This window comes from Sciurus carolinensis, chromosome 14, assembly GCF_902686445.1.
Source record: "Sciurus carolinensis chromosome 14, mSciCar1.2, whole genome shotgun sequence".
Lineage (NCBI taxonomy): Eukaryota > Metazoa > Chordata > Mammalia > Rodentia > Sciuridae > Sciurus > Sciurus carolinensis.
The window spans coordinates 11,427,964-11,448,131 of NC_062226.1; the positions used below are offsets into that span (position 1 = coordinate 11,427,964).

The 20,168-nt window shown below is 34.5% G+C and overlaps 1 protein-coding gene across 1 annotated transcript in view; it reads right to left on the minus strand.

The window, feature by feature from the left end:
- Positions 1-20,168, minus strand: part of Rabgap1 (RAB GTPase activating protein 1) — a 151,048-nt gene that overhangs the window by 62,090 nt on the left and 68,790 nt on the right. The window contains 2 exon segments of the mRNA XM_047525843.1: positions 13,671-13,821; positions 17,390-17,483. Coding sequence (XP_047381799.1) covers positions 13,671-13,821; positions 17,390-17,483 — 245 coding nt within the window.

Genomic DNA, 20,168 nt, shown 5'->3' on the forward strand with positions numbered 1-20,168 from the left:
GTTTTTCAAGAGAAAAATAAAGAAAATGTTCCACAATCTGATAATACAAAAAGCACACACACTCTCACACAGAAGAAAATTTACACTGTTCATGTATTCAACTCTATCCTGTAGTTCTGAGATACCATTTCTAGCTTCTAGTTTGCTAAGAAGCAGTGCACAAATACACAAACATGAAAAAGTAGAGGGTTGGGGCTATAGATCAGTGGTAGGGCACTTGCCTAGCATGTGTGATGCATGGAGTTTGATCCTCAGGCACCACATAAAAATAAACAAAATAAAGGAATTGTGTCCATCTACAACAAAATTTTAAAAAGATGAAAAAGTAAATGTACCTAGGCTTGAAAATTACAGGAAGTTTCATGGCACAAATAAGTCTTTTATCATGATGGAAAAAATCTTGTTTCTGCCTATGCAAAACAATGTAAACTGGAGTTATACTGTAGTTTTTCTTCTGATAATGTCATAAATGACAATTATCAGCTAATCAGGAGTTGGGTCCTATGGGAATGGTATAATTTAAATATCTTTTCCTCCAGGTATCTTTGAACTTTAAAAAAAATGTTTTTAGTTGTTGGTGGTTCTTTATTTATTTATGTGTTTATTTATGTATATGTGGTGCTGAGAATCAAACCCAGTGCCTCACACACATTAGGCTCTACCACTGGGCTACAATCATAGCCCTCTTTTAACTTTTAATTCATCTTTCTAAATAAGGTTACACGAACCCAGTAAAAAAAATAAATGCTGGCATGTGTAAGTGTTCCAGGAGGTTTGTATGCCTGAGTAGAGACATAAGTGATTCAACTCTCATTTTAATCATTTTATACATGTGGCTTTCTGATTCCCAGAAAAAGGTCACTCGTAATCAGAACTCGAGGAATAACATTTCAAAGCTAAAACACTGGGCTTACTACATGAAAACAGGTAAGGAAAAAACCTTTTTGAGCATAATAAGCTTGACAGCAGCATCTGACAGATCTTAATGGAAAACATGGTAAAGTGTGGTACAGTAAAAAAAAAAAAAACCAATAGCATTGAAGGAACATCCACCTGGCTTAAATCCTTGCTCTGATTTTACTTAGCCTCTCTCAGTCTCAGTTCCAACTTCTGTAAGATGAGGATAATACTCCCCCCTACTTCATAAGATTGCTGGGAAATAAAGATGGTGCACACAAAGGACTTACAAACACCTGGGACATACAGAGTATATAACTTTACTTTCTGCTCATACCACTGAAATAGCCTTTTTTAAAGAGCCAGTTTTCACACTAATCGTGTTGCATTGCTTGAGGCTGGGCTCCTCTGTATTCTGAGGTGTCCTGTCTTACTGTTCTCAGGCACACAACAGCTCTCTGGATACAATACTATCATGCATTACTCAAGTACGTTAAAGCTATGCACATGCAAAACAGTGAAGATACCCGGAGAGAAAAAAAGATAATATGGCATCAATCATTCCTCCTACACAAATAATTGCTATGCTGAGATCTTCAGTCCCATCTCACTGCTGAGCTTCCTCTTCCATTTACAGTTTTGCCTGTTGAGTCTCAAATCTTCCCTCCACCTGCATGCCAGATTTTTATCTGCAATATGTTCAAAATCAAATACATTTTTTCCACCAAATAAGCCTCTTTTTTCCAGGCACTCTGGTATGACATAAGGAATTGTCTTGACAATTCTCTCCCTAAATGCAATGTTCTTAGTCACTAACTCCTGGAATTCTCTACAGTTGTTCTCTAATTCATTTTTGCATTTCAGTTTTTAATTCAAGTCATCATTAATTACTGTGTGGGCTCCCTGCTTTGTTCATTTGCCTAATCTCTTCATTTCTTCCTGATAAAATATCCCAAAGCTTACATTCTATTATGGTACTACTCCTATGTTTAAAAAAGAAATAAAGAAAAAGCCAATGGCTCCCTTACTGCTTTTCCAATCTGATACTATCATTCCATTTCCCCCAATCACCTTGCCCTACAGTCAATGCAGGTCACTCACTACTCCATACACTTGTCATGAATTTTATTCTGAACACATATTTATTGAGGGCTTAATAAATATTGAATTAATAAAGGAATGATTTCTGAGTTACTGATTTTCAATAAGTGGAATAAGCATTTGACTAAGGAAGGAATCCAGAATTTTCTACTACTTATGAATTTGGTCACACAACTTATTCTCTCTATATCTCAGTGTTCTCTTGTATGAAACTAAAGAGTTATAAATACTGCATTGGCTAATAAAGCAAAGAAATTAAAACAATAACACGGCAAAAACTACAGGCTGTTAAAGTACTATTAACAGTACAATAACAGTTCTTTCAACATTTTTCTATTTTAATAACTAAATCAAAACACATCCACACAGGAAACTCAAAAAAGAAAAAGGGCTAATAGCCACAAAAGTGCTAACAGACAAATCAGTCAATAATTAAATGTTTTATCTTGAACTAAAGAAAAATATTTTGTTCAAAGAGATAAAATACTAGTGACTTGGGGATGTAAATCTATATTCATACAAAAATCTACACATTTTCCCTTTAAAGTAACACAGACCCATGATGCAAATTGGCAGGATTTTTCTGACTTTGAGATGTGCCATCCCTTTGACTTTAACATCATGCCTGCCATGTAATGTAGCACCCTACCTTACTCCAACTATCTACCATCTTAATAACAATTCTAAACAAGAGACTTTTCAGAACACCTAAATGAAAAATGTCATTTGGAGCACAGCAATATATATTCTTTCCTCTAAAATTTTCAAGCTTTATTGTATTTGTTTATAGTTCACTGATTTCTCCTATTATATGGCAACTCCCCTGAAACAGGTTTATTTCATTCAGAGATAATTTTAAGCCCAGTACAAGGTGGGCATATACAGGCATCACATTTTCTGTTTAGAATTTTATTATATTTCATATTTTATTGGTTCATTTTAATTATATGTAGTGATGGAATTTGTTGTTACATATTCATAGAGGCACGTGATATAACAATATAATTTGGAATATCATTCCCTAGTACTTTTCCCCCTCCATCACCTCCCTCCCCGTGGTTCCCCTACAATTCTCCTGAGACACCTCCCCTGCCTCACTCACATCTTTCTTTTCCTTTTTCCTCTTTAGCCTCCATATATGGAAGAAAACATATGGCCCTTGATTTGAGTTTGGTTTATTTTGTTTAACATAATATTCTCAAGTTCATTTGTAGGAAACTGAACGCATTCTGTATTTTTTGCGGGGGCAGGGTGGGTACTGGGGATTAAAATTAGGGGCACTCAACCACTGAGCCACATCCCAGTCCTATTTTGTATTTTATTTAGAGACAGGGTCTCACTGAGTTGCTCAGCGCCTGGATTTTGCTGAGGCTGGCTTTCAACTCTCCATTCTCCTGCCTCCGCCTGAGATACTGGGTTTACAGGCACGTGCCACTGCTCCTGGCTGCATTCAATTATTTTTTGATTGAATAAGCAACAGGTGCCTAATACAGTAAAAGTTTGGCTTTTAGATTGGAAGACCTTTCAATTAAAGTTCAGGTATGATAACTAATTCATCTATAAATGCCAGTTGAGCATCCCTAATATGAAGGCTGAAAATCTAAAATGCTGAAATTTCAAATTTTTGAGCACTGACACAATGCTCAAAAAGTCTTATAGGGGCTGGGGATATAACTCAGTTGGTAGAGTGCTTGCCTCGCGTACACAAGGCCCTGGGTTCAATTCCCAGTATCCCACCCCCCGCAAAAAAAAGTTATATTTTGGAGCATTTTGGATTTCAGAGTTTCAGATTTTCAGAGTATGAATGTTCAACTGGTAAAGACTATGTAAATATATCTAAATTTGAAAACCTCTAAAATATGAAACACTTCTGGTTCCAAGTATTTTGGATAACGGAGATACTCAATTTAGGTTGAGGCATATGAAATTTTTGTGTGGTCAAAAACTGTCAAATGTCAGCAATTTTAATATGATCAAGCATTTACATTCTTTCTTTAAAAATATTTTTCAGTTGTAGATGGATACTTTTATTTTATTTATTTTTTATGTGGTGCTGAGGATCAAATCCAGTACCTCACCATGTGCTAATTTCAAAACCCTTTATGTCAGGTGAGTCAGTGCACACCTGTAATTCCAGCAGTTCAGGAGGCTGAGTTAAGAGAATTAAGAGTTCAAATCCAGCCTAAGCAACTTAGCAAGGCTAAGCAACTCAGTAAGAACCTGTCTCTAAATAAAATATAAAAAAGGGCTGGGGATATGGTTCAGTGATTAAGTGCCCCTGGGTTCAATCCCCAGTACCAAACAAACAAAAACCCTTTAGAGCACCCTAGATAGACATGACTTCTAGGAACTCCCCAGAGAAGAAATGACTTCATAGAGACATGATGGTTTAAAATTATTTTCACAAATAAAAATTTAAATGGACCTTCTATAGTTAATTGCTCTATTAGAACATGCAATGCATTAGAAAGTTCACTACAACCTAATTTCCTATAGAATTTGACAGTTGTGAAACAGTGGAATCATGGCCTGTGTTTTGAGGCAGGGCTTAAACATTACAGTAGTCCCTCAGTATCCAAGGCAGACTAATTCTGGGAACTGTGTCAGACACCCTAATCTATGAATGCCCAGGTCTCAGGTTCCTTATATAAAAGGGTGAAGTATTTGCATATAACCTACACAATCTTCCAATATCTCCATTACTTGTAAAACTGATATAATGTAAATGTTATTTAAATATTTGTTATGTTGTTTAAAAAATACTGTCAAGAAGAAAAGTGTGTGCACATTTTCAGTACCGAAGCAATTTTTTTTTTTTTCGAGTAACATTTTCAATCACCAGTTGGTTAAATTTGGGGATATGGAACACATAGATATGTAATCTATGGATACAGAGGGCCAACAGTATCTGATTTTCCAGAATGTTAAGGTGTAAAGAAGGATCAACCACTTACTTTAGGAATTTCATTTTAAAGAAGAGGAAATAAATGGTCACAGATACAGAACCCCATTTGAGATCAAGGAAGCTAGTTGGAGCACTAAGACGAGTACTCAGAATTCCTAACTTCATATCCAGTACTCTTCTTGCTCAATTCAACCCCTTTTATTGTTGGGCATCCACAGGCAGGTTCTTATTAATAAGTATTATTTAATCACTGCTTATTAAATCAATCTGCTTGATAGTGAAATTATAACTGATAAATTGTTTTTCCATAATGTGAAAATGCATCTGGGCCTCTAAAGCCTAATTAGAAAAGTAAATACTGGTTATATTAGCTTGCTACTAGTTTAGGTTCTAGATAAATGACTTTAATTCATGGCAAAATGTTCCTTCTAATGAAGTTGAAAAATCACTGAAGAAAACAATGCAGATTAGTTTCAGAAAAAAAGATCAACAGGATGGAAGGAAGGAGAAACATCAAGATATGTTGCCATTTCATTATTTTCTCATTATTAAAAAGGTCTGTGAGCCCAGTACAGTGATGCAAGCCTACAATCCCAGCTACTTGGGAAGCTGAGGCAAGAGGATCCCAAGTCAGAGGTCAGGATGGGCAACTCAGCAAGACCTAGTCTAAAAAAATAAAAAAAATAAAAAGGGTTGGGGATGTAGCTCAGTGGTATAGTGCCCTTGGGTTTAATCCCCAGTACTGAGGGGAAAAAAATCTGTTGTAGAAGCAGTTTGGTGTAAATTTTGGCTACTAAACACTGACTTGAAAGGAACAGAAAGACATACTAACATAAAATGAAAAAAACCAAAAAAACAAAAATAAAAAAATAAAAACAAACAAAAACCCCAAAGAAAGAAGGAACAGGAGGATTCTAGAAATAGAAAATGCCTTCCTTTCTCTTTATTCTTAACTCCAACTTAATACAATTCACCAGATCCAAACAAACTATAGGATAACAGGCAACTGGAGCTAAGAGACCATGGAAGTCCCTGTGGATTACTTATCAGCCTTCTGTCCAAGTCTCATAAGTGTAATCTAAAGATCAGGACTGAAGAGCCCCTGGCCAAAAACCAGAAAGAAAACAAAACAAAGAATTTAGGGATCTACGTTCTGTAGAATTATTTCTCTAACAGTAGAAACCAATGGTAGAAAAATTCAATATCAGGTCTATCATGTTGATCAACTATGCATTCCATCAACAAAATGAATGTTCATGAAATGCTGAGGAAGTTCTTAATAAAATTCAATAGACATTCCTAATAAAAATTCCAACCCTAAGCTGGGCACAGTGGTGCATGCCTGTAACCCCAGCAACTCAGGAGGCTGAGATAAGAGGATTGCAAGTTCAAGGGTAGCCTCAGCAACTTAGCAAGGCTCTGCCTCAAAAAATAAAAAGGGCTGGAGATATGGCTTAATGGTAGAGCACCCCTAGGTTCAATCCCTAGTACCAAAAACAACAAAAACAAAAACAAAAAAATTCCAACACAGAATTAAAAAACCACTTAAATAAAAATTATTTATTAAAAAACTAATCAGCACATTTTCCAAAAAATCATTTTAATTAAAATCAGGAATTAGAGAAGGAAGCTAGTTATCACCATCATCAAACTTGACACTATCTTAATATTTTTACCACATAAAAAAACAAAACCAAGAAAACCTGATAGCTTACATAGACACTAAAAAATCAAGAGGTAAAACTTATTTTTACTGCCGATATTACTGCATATTTCCAAATATGCATATCTGGAAATCATCAAAAACTCACAGCTTGGGCTGGCGTTGTGGCTCAGTGGTAGTGAGCTCACCTAGCATGCGTGAGGCCCTGGGTTCGAGCCTCAGCACCGCATAAAAAAATAAAATAAAGGTACTGTGTCTCACCTACAACCAAAAAATATATTTAAAAAAAAATCAACTTCCAGATGAAAAGAAAATTTAAATATCAATGTTTTTTTCTCCATTGTAGCATTTGGGGAAGGAAAACAACCTGCATTTGCCTTATGAATACTCTAAGATTAAAATTCTTGGGAATAAATTAAATAAAAAAGGCACAAAACCCACATGCAGGCATATCTGAAGTCTTCAGTGAATAAGTAGAAAGACATCCCATATCCTTAGATGTGATGATATAATAACAATATGTCACACAATATGTCAATTAAATGAACTGCAAATTAGAATCCCTACATAACCTTATAAGACAGTGTTGATGGTGAGATTGGATAAATGATTTTAAGGCTTTTATGGAAGATTAGATTTGCAAAAATAGGTAACAGAAAACAGAAAAGACTTGCTTTGCCAAGTATCAGAACATATCTCACAGCATCTTTAATCAGAGTATTGAGATAGGAATACACAAACAGATCAGTAACAGAACAATCCCAGTATATGTGAGAATGTAAGATATGACAATGATGGTAGTTGTACCCAGTAGGAAAATAGGAATAACAACTGGTTATCCATCTGGAAGAAAGTAAAACTGGAATGCTATCTTATGCTATATACAAAAATAAATGCCAGATGGACTAAAGACATAAAACTTAACATGTAAAATAAAAACATTGTAAGAAAATCTCTAAATTACATTTACAAAAGAAATCTTTAGATAGGAGAGGTTTTATAAAAGTGTGTGCAGTAGTGGGAATCAAACCCAGGGGTGTCTACCACTGAACCACATCCCCAAACCTTTTATTTTTGACATTGGGGATAGAACCCTGGGGCACTCTGTGACAGCAACATCCTCAGTCCTTTTTATTTTGAGACAGGGTGTCACTAAATAGCTGAGGTTAGCCTAGAATTTGCTATCCTCCTGTCTCGATATCCTGATTCGCTGGGATTATAGGCATGTGCCATTACGCCTGCTGAGAGATAGGGGATATGTTAACCATGACACATTTTCTATACAGAAACTGAAAATGTTTTACCGGCATGAAACCATAAGTTCAATTAAAAATTGACTAAAATTATTTATAATTTTAATGCAAAGGATTAATATACATAATTTACAGAGAGTGATTCAAAATTGACCTCTTAAATAGAAAAAGGTACAATGTTGGGGAGTGATATTGGCCCAATTATACTGTTATGTTGTGTGAATGTACGAATGTGTAGCAACAAACCCCATCATTATGTATAACCATAATAATAATGCACTACTAAAAAATATGGATAGAAAAAATGTACAAGGAATATGAAGCAGTAATTCACAGAAGAGCAAAATCAATCACTTTTATTGGCAGTCAAGGAACTGCAAACTAACAACACAGTGCAATCACATTCAATGATAGCAAAAATTAAACATAAAGGTAACTAGTACTGGCTGGGATATATCAATAGGTTCACTGGCTGGTGGAACTACATTGATAGTTGAACTGTAAACTACCATATTGTGAAAGGCAAACTTGAAATAGTTAAATACAAAAATTAAAAAACCAAGTGGGGCTTGGTAATGTCTCTAACCACAGTTACTTGGGAAGTTGAGGAAGGAGGATATCAAACTCAAGGCCAAACTCGGTCACTTAGCAAGACCCTGTCTCAAATTAAAAAGGATGGGGATGTAGCTCAGAGTAGAGTGTTTGCCTCGCAAGCACAAGGCCCTGGGTTCAATCACCAGCACCACAAAAAAAAAAAATTATATATATATATATATATATATATATATATATATATTACACACACATATATATATAAAAAATATATAAAACAATATATAAAAACACATAAAAGTAAAATAAAAATGTATATAAGCACATTTATGTGATTCCATAAAATTATGTACATATACATTTTTGTATAAAGAAATTTTTACTTCTGTTAGATGGAAAGATCTCCCATGTTCTTGGATAGGCAGAATTAATATTGTCAAAATGGCCATACTACCAAAAGTGCTATACAGATTCAATGCAATTCCAATTAAAATCCCAATGATGTACCTTACAGAAATAGAGCAAGCAATCATGAAATTCATCTGGAAGAATAAGAAACCCAGAATAGCTAAAGCAATCCTTAGCAGGAAGAGTGAAGCAGGGGGTATCGCAATACCAGAACTTCAAATATACTACAAAGCAATAGTAACAAAAATGGCATGGTATTGGCACCAAAATAGACAGGAAGATCAATGGTACAGAATAGAGGACACGAACACAAACCCAAATAAATACAATTTTCTCATACTAGACAAAGGGGCCAAAAATATGCAATAGAGAAAAGATAGCCTCTTCAACAAATGGTGCTGGGAAAACTGGAAATCCATATGCAGCAGAGTGAAACTAAACCCTTCTCTCTCACCCTGCACAAAAATCAACTCGAAATGGATCAAGGACCTTGAAATCAGACCAGAGATCCTTCATCTTAGAGAAGAAAAAGTAGGTCCAAATCTTCAACATGTTGGCTTAGGATCAGACTTCCTTCACAGGACGCCCATAGCACAAGAAATAAAAGCAAGAAACAATAACTGGGATAGATTCAAACTAAAAAGCTTTCTCTCAGCAAAGGAAACTATAAGCAATGTGAGAGAGAACCTACAGAGTGGGAGAAAATCTTTGCCACTCATACTTCAGATAGAGCACTAATTTCCAGAATCTATAAAGAACTCAAAAAACTCTACACCAAGAATACAAACAATCCAATCAAAAAAGGGGCTAAGGAAATTGGAACAGACACTTCACAGAAAAAGATCTACAAGCAATCAACAGATATATGAAAAAATGTTCACCATCTTTAGTAATAAGAGAAATGCAAATCAAAACTACCCTAAGATTCCATCTCACCCCAATTAGAATGGCAATTATCAAGAATACAAGCAACAATAGGTGTTGGTGAGGATGTGGGGAAAAAGGTACACTCATACATTGCTGGTGGGGTTGCAAATTAATGCAGCCACTCTGGAAAGCAGTGTGGAGATTCCTCAGAAAGCTTGGGATGGAACCACCATTTGACTATCCCACTCCTCAGCCTATACCCAAAGGACTTAAAATCAGCATACTACAGAGATGCAGCCACATCAATGTTCATAGCTGCTCAATTCACAATAGCTAGACTGTGGAACCAACCTAGATGTCCTTCAGTTGATGAATGGATAAAGAAACTGTGGTATATACATATACAATGGAATATTACTCAGCCATAAAGAATAATAAAATTATGGCATTTGCAGGCAAATGTATTAAATTGGGGAATACCATGCTAAGTGATATAAGCCAATCTCAAAAACCCAAAGGATGAATGATCTCACTGATAAGCAGATTATGACACATAATGGGGGTGGGAGGGGGGCAAGAATGGAGGAAGGAGGGACTGTACAGAGGGAAAAGAGGGGTGGGAGGGGTGGAGGGAAAGGAAAAAATAACAGAATGAATCAAACACCATTACCCCATGTAACTGTATGATTACACAAATGATATGCCTCTACTTCATGTACAAACAGAAACAACATATATCTCATTTGTTTACAATAAAAAAAAAAGGTTAAAAAAAGAGAAAATTTTACTTCTGTTTGAGGATAAACAAATAGGATTATGGAAAAGAATTAGCTGTGGAGTCGGTAGTAAGTTCAAATCCTATCTCTACTTCTTTATCAGTTAAGTGAATGTTAGCATATTGTTAAGTCTCAGTGAGACAATGTTTCATTTTTTTCTAAAATGGAGAGTAATTACCACCTCACAAAGAGTTTTTTAGGATTAAAGAGACGATGGATATAAAATGCTTTGTACAGCCTCTGATACAATACTAAGCACTCAAAAAATGTAACTACTATTATTATGTTATTTCCCTGCTGGATCCCTGCACAAAGTGCAAAAGCTAAATAAAACATTTTCACTTTCAAAAGGAAAGTAGGGAGAACAAAGAGTGCCTCCAAAATAACTTCACTCCTCATAAGAAACACCTTTAAAAATATGCAATGTATTTTATGTTATTTAAAAGATCATTTATCCTTGGATCACAAAAGGAACATGGGGTTGGGGGTGTAGCTCAGTGGCAGAGTGCCCCTTCATGTACCTCTCATAAGACTTGATTAACAATTACAGTAAGATGATGAAAAAGACAGTCATCAGTTTTTTGCCAGTTCTGTGCTTTCACTCTATTAAATCAAGTTATTTTTCCTACTGTAAATTTAGTCTTTGAAGAAGCTACACAAAAACAAACAAAAAAACTCTGACATAATAACACATGTAAAATTCTAGAACACAAAACATACCTGGCAAAACAAAACAAAACATACTCAGAATGATTTCTATAATTGAGTAATATGCATAAATGTATACGTATGTATAATAATATGTACAAATCCTGCTATAGTTGCAAACATGTTTTCATTAGCTTTATTCATCATGGCTAAAACTGGACCCAAAACCCAAATATCTACAACAGTAGAATGGATTTTAAGTGTTTATTAATGAAATATTCTTAGCAACTGAAAAAATGAAAACAAATTTAAAAACATAAGCTACTGATATACTTCCAAAAAGAATGAGCAAAAGACATTAGATACAAAAAAATATATATAATGTATACCTGCATTTTAATGAAGTTCAAGAACAATTTAAAGAGAGAAAAAGTCACAACAGTGATTACTTTGGGGATGCAGTTATGACTAGAAATGGACCAGAGTAACTTTGGGGGGTGACTGGTATTCCCTGCTCTTGGCAGTATTCACAGCAGTATATTATATGTAAAACGTCACAGAGCTGTACACTTTCAGGTTGTATTTTGCCCTTTTAAATTACAGCTTGCTGTAAAAATAAATTTAAAGAGTAGTTTCCTCTCCTTCAAAAAAATTTTTTTCAGAGGAAGTTCAATAACATCAATTACAACCATTTCCATACAAGGATGAATAATATTTCTGGGAAGATAACAAAAGAAAATCAATACCAACTTACACGGAATATCATTGTGTTTAGAAAAAGAACATTCACCAGTAATTATTATGTTTTGTGTTTTCTGATCATCTACCAGCAATTCAAACTGAAAACCTTTTAAGAGTCTAGCCAAACACACAATAACAGAAGTTTATTGTGAAATATAAAGTACACATCACTAGTGTATGTAAGTCACTATTCAAATATATCACTTTGTTAAGTCTTTTACATTCATGTAACTACAGGTTCCTTTTCTACAAACATATTTTACCATTTTCATAAACCAGAAAAACAGAATTCAATCAATCAGAGATATTTCATGTCTTTAAATCACCTATATGAAGAGTTTTACCAACAATCTTTAATGTAATAAACTCCTAAGAAATAATTTTTGAGCAAAATCAATCAAATAATTTTACATGCCATGTACCTACTACAATGAATACTACCATTCTGTATAATTAACAAGTACCAATGGCGGGGGGGGGGGGATCATTTTTGGCCAAACATTTCAAAGGACTTCCAATACAGAACTAGAAAGATAGTATTACAAATCCAAAATATGCTCTGCCAACCAAGGAAAATAGTCAACTGTGCATACCTTGTCAGCTACATGTATTACATAACCTCACTCTTTGATGCCTTCATTTATTCTAGTGGATAACGTACTTCAGGTCCATCTTCTTCTATGCATGGTAAGCTCTTTTCTACAACCTGTCTCGAATGCTGTATTCCTGATAAAGACTTCTCTATTCTCCTAGCCTGAATTAATCACTTCTTCTAATGGTTCTCATTGTGTCTTTTCAGACACGTCATGTCACATGACAGTTAACTGCTCTTGTGTTTAACCTTCCAGCTCCAGCACTTTGGGTTGTAACAGGTGCCCAATAAATGCTGGTTAAATAACTCTATCAACATAATGGGAGGAAACAGCATATTATTTTGTGAAACAAAAAGAAAAAATCTGTTTGCCATTAATATGATAAGGAACACTAATATTCTGAGAACATAAAAATAACTTTCCGGTGAGGAAAGTTTCAATTTTCATGTTTAAATGCTCTTCCCCTATAAGGTGCTGATGTTTGCTTTCAAATAATGGCTTTATTAAGATATTATTCATGTATCATGAAGTTTTAACTTAAAAAAGGTTTCACCTTTCATCACACTGAAAAATTCTCAAATATTATTGCAGATTCTAAGTAAAGCATTCTTAACTCAGTTTTCAGATTTGCATACCACCGGGGAAGCTGCTTCCTAAAGATAAACATTTGAAGAATTTGAGAAAACTAAAACTAAAACCAGTAACTCAGAGCATTCAAGGCACAAAATACTGCCTAATCTTGCAGAAAATAACTTTAAATCTTTGTGTGTCATACAGTAATAGTTTTTATTGCTTTGTTAGCAAAACTGTGAAGAACACCTCACCTTGAGAAGGGGATAATGAAATAATAAGGATTTTTCACTTACTGGAATGAGCCAAAAGCAATTGTGGTTTAAGATTATCATATTATTTTCTTACAATTGCAGAAACTGGATCCCTACCAAGACCACATTTCTGTGCAGGGTGATATGAATTAAAATAAGCAGAAAGTTTATACATGGCACAGCACAACTGACCTGACTGAAAATGTAATTACTGTCAAAAAGAATTCAGATGCACTACAAGTTAGAGCAATCCCTTGCCTTTAAGGTGAAACCAATCAGGGAAGAAAACCTTGTATTCCAACAGAAGTATCTTGGGACTAGAAGTGTAAGTAATAGTTCTCAAGGAAATTACAAAAAATTCTTGGAAGCCAAAAACCATAATGATCTTTCATTACAAATCTCTAAAATGATTACTGCTGAAGGTGAATTATTGCTTCCTTACCTTTGTGATAAGAATTCGGTATTTTTCTACCAGGTGGTCATTGTTGTGACAGCCTGCCAGCAACTGCCAGACTTCTCCTCGAAGAGCCTCAGGGACACCATTTCGTACTAAGGATGACAACTGCTTTGGTCTTACACTCAAGTTGAGGTGCCTAAAAATAAAGTTGTAACTCATAAATTCATAAAAAGATGATTCTCAAGAGAGTTATTTTTATGAAAATGAAATGATTTATAAATACTTGATAAGGCAATATCATAATAAAGATGAAATGCTACTGGATTAGATGTAACCAAAATAGCTGAGAGAAAGAATAAAAGTCTACATGAATTCTGAAAACTGCTTTCTAAGTATCTTTCAATTATTACTTAAAAAAAAAAAAAAGGGTGGGGGGCAAAATAGGGAACCACAAAGGTTGCTTTATGGTCACGGCCCATCTAAGACAGACAGGACTGGGATTGAAGCTTGGTGGTAGTGCTCTCGCCTTGCATGTGTGAGACCCTGGTTCAAACTCCAATCCCTCGACACCTGACTAAAAAGTGTCATGTAAGAAAGAAAGCAAAGTTGCAAATAGCAAACACATAGTTAAAGACAAGGACCTGGCCCTATATTAATATTGACAAGTGAACTGAATTTTTATATGTTCTAAGTTAAAACATCTCAAGCATGTTTTCAGCAATTTTCATGTAATCTTCTTCTTTTACATAAGTTCTCCAAATACCTGTGGTAGCTAAGATTGCTTCTACTATACTATGGCTACATCGAAACAAGTTACCAGGGCTGGGGATGTAGTTCAGTAGTAGCATGTGCGAAGCTCTGGATTTGATCCCCAGTACCACACAAACATGAAAACCAAGTTAGTAAAGTCTTTGGGCTTCATTTATCTCATCTATAACATGAAGAAAATAAAGCTTGTGTTGAAATACTGGTATAGATTTTCAAAGTGCTTCTGCATACAGTATCTTATTTGACCTGTAACAACCATCTGGGGTAGATGTAGTATCTCTAGTTTTACAGATGGAGAAAAAAGGTCAGAAAGGCCAATTAAATCACCGAGGTAGTCCTCAAACTCTTAAGACCAATGAATGCTCTTTTTTGTCATAACTGGTTTGTCATTTAAAAGCCACTATTACAAGTCAATGAAGCAGGATCCTAACAAAGAAAAAGCTCCTGTGGGTATCAGACTGAAGAAGTCACTGCCACAAAAGAACCACTATCAAATTACAAAAAAATCTGAGACTCCTCACATTTCCACAATTCTGAGAATAATGCACAGTACAATTAAAAATGATTAATTCTATGAAACTGTACCCTAATGTGAGAGCTAAACAATTCAATATTTTTCCTTGCTTAGATTATAATACATATATATGCGTATCTATATGGACGTGTATCTATATGTATATGAATTAAAAAGCTGGAGAGTTTCCAGCAGAAAAAAATAATAGTCTGTTACTATTCAGTCAAATATAGCCAATCACCTCTTTTGATACGTAAACTTATATTTAAACATTGCTATGTTTACTTGTTTTGGTAAAATCTATGACTGTTTCTACACTACAACAGCAGAGTTGAATAGTTGTGACATTATTATTGGTCTGCAAAGTCTAAAACATTTGTATTTGGTCCTTCACAGAAAAAGTCTGTTAACCCTAACTTATATTAGTAAAATTGCTTTCAGGATAATTTGTCATTGATATTAACTTTATCTATACAACTCAGCATACTATTTTATACCAAGAACATTGGATCTCATATCTAAGAGTCATATTAAAATGAACTTGAAGAATTATAATTCAAAGACACTATTATTAATACTGCCACTAAAACCAAACAGAGTTCAATAAGCCAATTTTGGGATCAGATCTATTGTGTTAATGATTTTGATTCTGACAGTTTAATAATTACAATGGCTTAACCTAGGAGTCAGTCTGTAAAAATGGACACCAGGTCATAAGTTGTTAAAGTTGAAATAGAACACATAACTTAGTACACTGCCTAGCTGATGGTAAATTGTTTTTACTAATGATTACAACTATAATGATGATAACCATTATTTTTAATCTGTAATAATCCTCAATGTTAAGTTTTATAGACTTCTATTTTCTGAATGAAGTAACAAACTTAGAAGAGTTAAGTGACATGCCCAAGATCCTCCCCAACAGGAAGTGGGAGAGGTAGGATCTTATGCCAGATCCACGAGGCTCTAAAATTCCATATTACAATACTTCATATCCACAAAACACATACAATAAAGGGAAAAATAACAATGAAATAAAGAGAGACTATGATAGTACTTCTGAAGGTAAGACTAAAACAAGCAAATACAGAACAACCTGAAGACAGTAGGGACAAACTCAGTTAATACATATGGAGGAATGGGAGGACAGAGTTGATTGCTAAGCAGCAAAACGAATAATGAAGTATGATAACAAAACAAATTCTAAGGCATTATATACAATGCTGGTGGGTTCATCTAATAAAGTATAATTCTCAAATCTAAATATTATATTAGATGGTTTTAAACACACTATTATGACCAAGTCAAGACTGAATTACATTTGTTTTAGAGCAGAAACTTTTATACAGATGCAATTCCTGCCAACAGCAGCCTAAACCCTCCAAATTGAACTGAAAAGCATAATTGTGACAAATGTGTCAGCAGTTTCATCTCCTGATTGTAAAGAACTATGAAAAACATGAGAATTACTGCTCTGGGGACTTATGCAGAGTTCATGTATTAAAACCATTTGTGTGAAGATCAACCAAGCTTTGGTTTGATTTTTTCCTGCTGTACCTATTTGAAATTTCCCAAACATGTAAAGCATTGTTAAGAATGAGGGAGCAGATGATACCCATTTCTAGCCCTGTCCCTCAAGGGGATTAAATACATTTCTTTAAAAATGCCAAGACACAGCTTTACTAAGAATGGAGTAAAAAACTTGAACAGTTAAAACTTGAGAAAAATTATATACCAAAGTAGTAGGTCAACAGGGAGCTTATATGACTACCCTAATAACCAGAACATCAGAAGTAGAGTCAAACTCAGACCCTTTTCAAGTTTAGCTTTTCCCTAACTGGCATCCTACCTAGGGAGAAAGGGAAACTAACAAATGTCTCACCAACCTGACTCAAAAGAAAATCTTTGATTATGTTAACAAGCACCTGGAGGTGGTGTATTGTTTTCAGAAAATGTAGAGCGTAGTGCTTCTTATTATTATCAAGCTGTCTCTTGAGCTGATGAGAAATTCCTAAGTTTTAAACATGTTACTAGGAAAAGTAATTGACAAAACAGGTAACAAATACCATGCTCTGCCACTGAAGGTATGTATTAAGGAAAAGTCCTACCTAAGGCCTCTACATGTTGTGTGAACATCCTCTAAACTTCCCTGATTATTGTGTACTGTCTTAACCACTTAGCCAATTAGTAGTGGCTAATTTCTTCAATATGCCTCTTTTTAAATTTATTCTGTCCATAAGTTCCATGTTTGGTAAATATTTTCTCCATTAATGAGAATTTATTAGGTTTCTAATATTCTGAGAATTGATTTCAGGTTTCCACTATTATCCTTATAAAGCTCTAAAAATAAAGATTCTACAATGCAAGCCTTGTATGTCGTTTCTCTTATTGGTTCCAAACTGAATATTAGAGTTAGGTAAGATTTCCTAAACATACAATGAGAATTTCAGATGAAAAGGAGAACTATGCTATTATAACTTACCACTTTGACAGCAGTTCTCCCCATGTTTCAAGAATTTTTTCTGCACACTCTTTGGATACATCACCAGATCCACTCAAGAGAGGTTCATCGTTATCTTTAATAGATAAAACACATAAAAAAGGATAACAGAAGAGGCTATACTAGCCAAAAGAATGACATGGGAATTTAATGGTCAAGTTTAAAGACTCTACTGGGAGTATACAGTCATAATTACAAATAAAATTAAAATGGTCCTGGGTAGAAAATCTTTGTAACCTCTTTGATTCCCTTTTGCTTTCCATACAGGTCCATATTATGTCAATTATAGAAAAGAGTCATTTAAATAATGAAATTACAAGACTCAAGATATGGTATGTTCTTGTTCTTCCAAACTAATCAGCTTTATGCATGGAAATATATAGCAGTTTTATTTAAAACAGTTTAAAATTTTGAAGCATCAAAATCTTCAAAAGGGAAGAGTAGAGAATGGTGGAATAAATTATGACATATGTATACAAGGTAACTGCATGATGACATTTATGATTACATAATGACATGCAAAATATCACATAAAATAAAAATGTGAACAGTTAAATAATCCATGTGTTAAAAAACCAAACAGACTAGAATGAACTATACCAAAACATTAATAATTCTTGAATCTGAGTGATGGAGTTATGATTAATACTTTTTTGTTCTTTTATGTATTTATGACTTTCTAAATTTTCTACAAAACAGTACACTTTAATAGAAAGCAAAAAAATATTTTAAAAGGACTAAAATGAATTATTTTAAGCTTATGCAATTAAGAAAAGTAAGCTCAACTAAGAATTTAGAGAATATAAGGTATGAATAAAGACTGTGAAACAGTGACACTGACGGCTGTGGTAAAAGCACACGCCTAGCACGTGTGAAGTCCTGGTTCAATTCCCGAAAACAATACAGTGACAACTGATGTAAGCATGAGAAGAACTGAAAAGCATAATGAAAGCAGGACAAAATATAGACTAACACAATTCTCTTCTGTTGGACACTAGAGAGGTTTTCAACTTTTTGCTATGAACAGTATCAGTATGAATATACTCACTGATTCACTGGACATATGCCCAGAAGTGGATTTCCTGAGTTAAAAACCACATGCTTGTAAAAGGATTTTGAAATTTTCTGACATTGTTTTCCAAAATGGTTCTAATAATTTACATTCTACTGACAAGGTGTGACAGTATTTGTTTCCATGTGTCCTCATCAAGCTGGGTTTTGTTCATTTTGTATTTTTTTCGCTCAGTATACCTACACAAAATTTGGCAAACCTCTGATGATTGCATCGTGAATTTGCAATGTTACTAGAGAAGGTATTATCTGAAAGAACTGATTTTAAATACTCAGAAGTTCATGATACTTATTATTCAATGCCTTTACATTACAGTGCCTTGGACGTTATCACTAATTTTGATGGTGTGAGAAAAAGATGCATGTAGGATTTCTGTATAAGGATGACTAAATTAAAGACCAGAAAAAGACTCAAGGGCACTAAGGCAGACTTCCCCAACTTCATGAGCTTTCCAGACTAGTTATACTTTAATCCCTCACATAATTTTCTACTCATTAAAATGCTGATATACCACATAAAATTTTGGGGGGGAAGACAGTTATAAAAAGACTAAAATTTACAAGGAATCACAATTCCTTCAAAAAGACTAGGAGGACCTATCTTCCAAAAATTCTCTTTTACTGTTCTGAATGCTTCCAACAAATCTGGATACTTAGTTTGAAAACTGTGTGTAGAGTCAGTCCCATCTGCATAAAATGGAGGAGAGGTGGGGATTGAGCAGGTAATCTGTTTCAGAATGTTGCTCCTGAAAAACCCCACTTTAAAATTGCTTGTTTCCTATTACAAGTCCTGTGGGTAAGAAGCCTCTCTAGAGAACTAGTCATTTCTTTCCAGTAGTAAACAGATCACAAGATGGCAAGTTTCCCTGGTTTGTAATCTGGATTAGAGAGAACTGCAACACAGCATGACTGCAATTTCCTCTGAAGCTCACTGTCACTAATTTTTCACTATGGAAAAACTATGGAATGGGTCCTTAGGGAACTGCTTAGCCGGTCAATATTTACTGGTCACCCACTGCATACCAAGTACTGTGGTATGCATCAGGAAAACAATATAGGGAAAAAGCAGACATTCCTTTTCCCTCACAGAGCATATTTTTGCCATTAATCTGTACTCTCCCTAGTTAAGAACTATCAACAAAGGCCTTCTGAATCACCTCAAAAATAAGAAAAATCTCTGCCTGCTATAGATTAGAATTAGGTGTCAGCCTTCAGTTCAGCCCAATTTTTTTTGTAACCAACATAATCCTAAAAATCTACAGTCTGGAGATTTGAGCATTCTCTGACTTCATGATAAATAGAACATCATTCTCAATTTTGGTTCTTTTGCTTTCATTGCTTGGTTTAAGGAAGGAGAGTTATGTAAAGACTTTGCTCTTCTGCCATTTTAATCAGTATTAACTTAGAAGAGAAATTGTACATCTCAGACTACCATTTATACAGCAGATATACTCAAATAGTGGAACAATTTCACGATTCCCATTTAGATCACATAACTTAAAGTGGCTCTGCAGGGAACTCTAAACTGCATCTTTGACTTTAAAACAATATATATGCTTTTTTTTGCACTTCAAAATGTTTTATGAGAAGTAAATGCAAGAGGTAGTGACTGACTCTAACTCAGACTGTGGACTAAGATCTGGATTCACAGTCATGACCTTCAAATTCTTCTACCTTTGTAACCATAGGG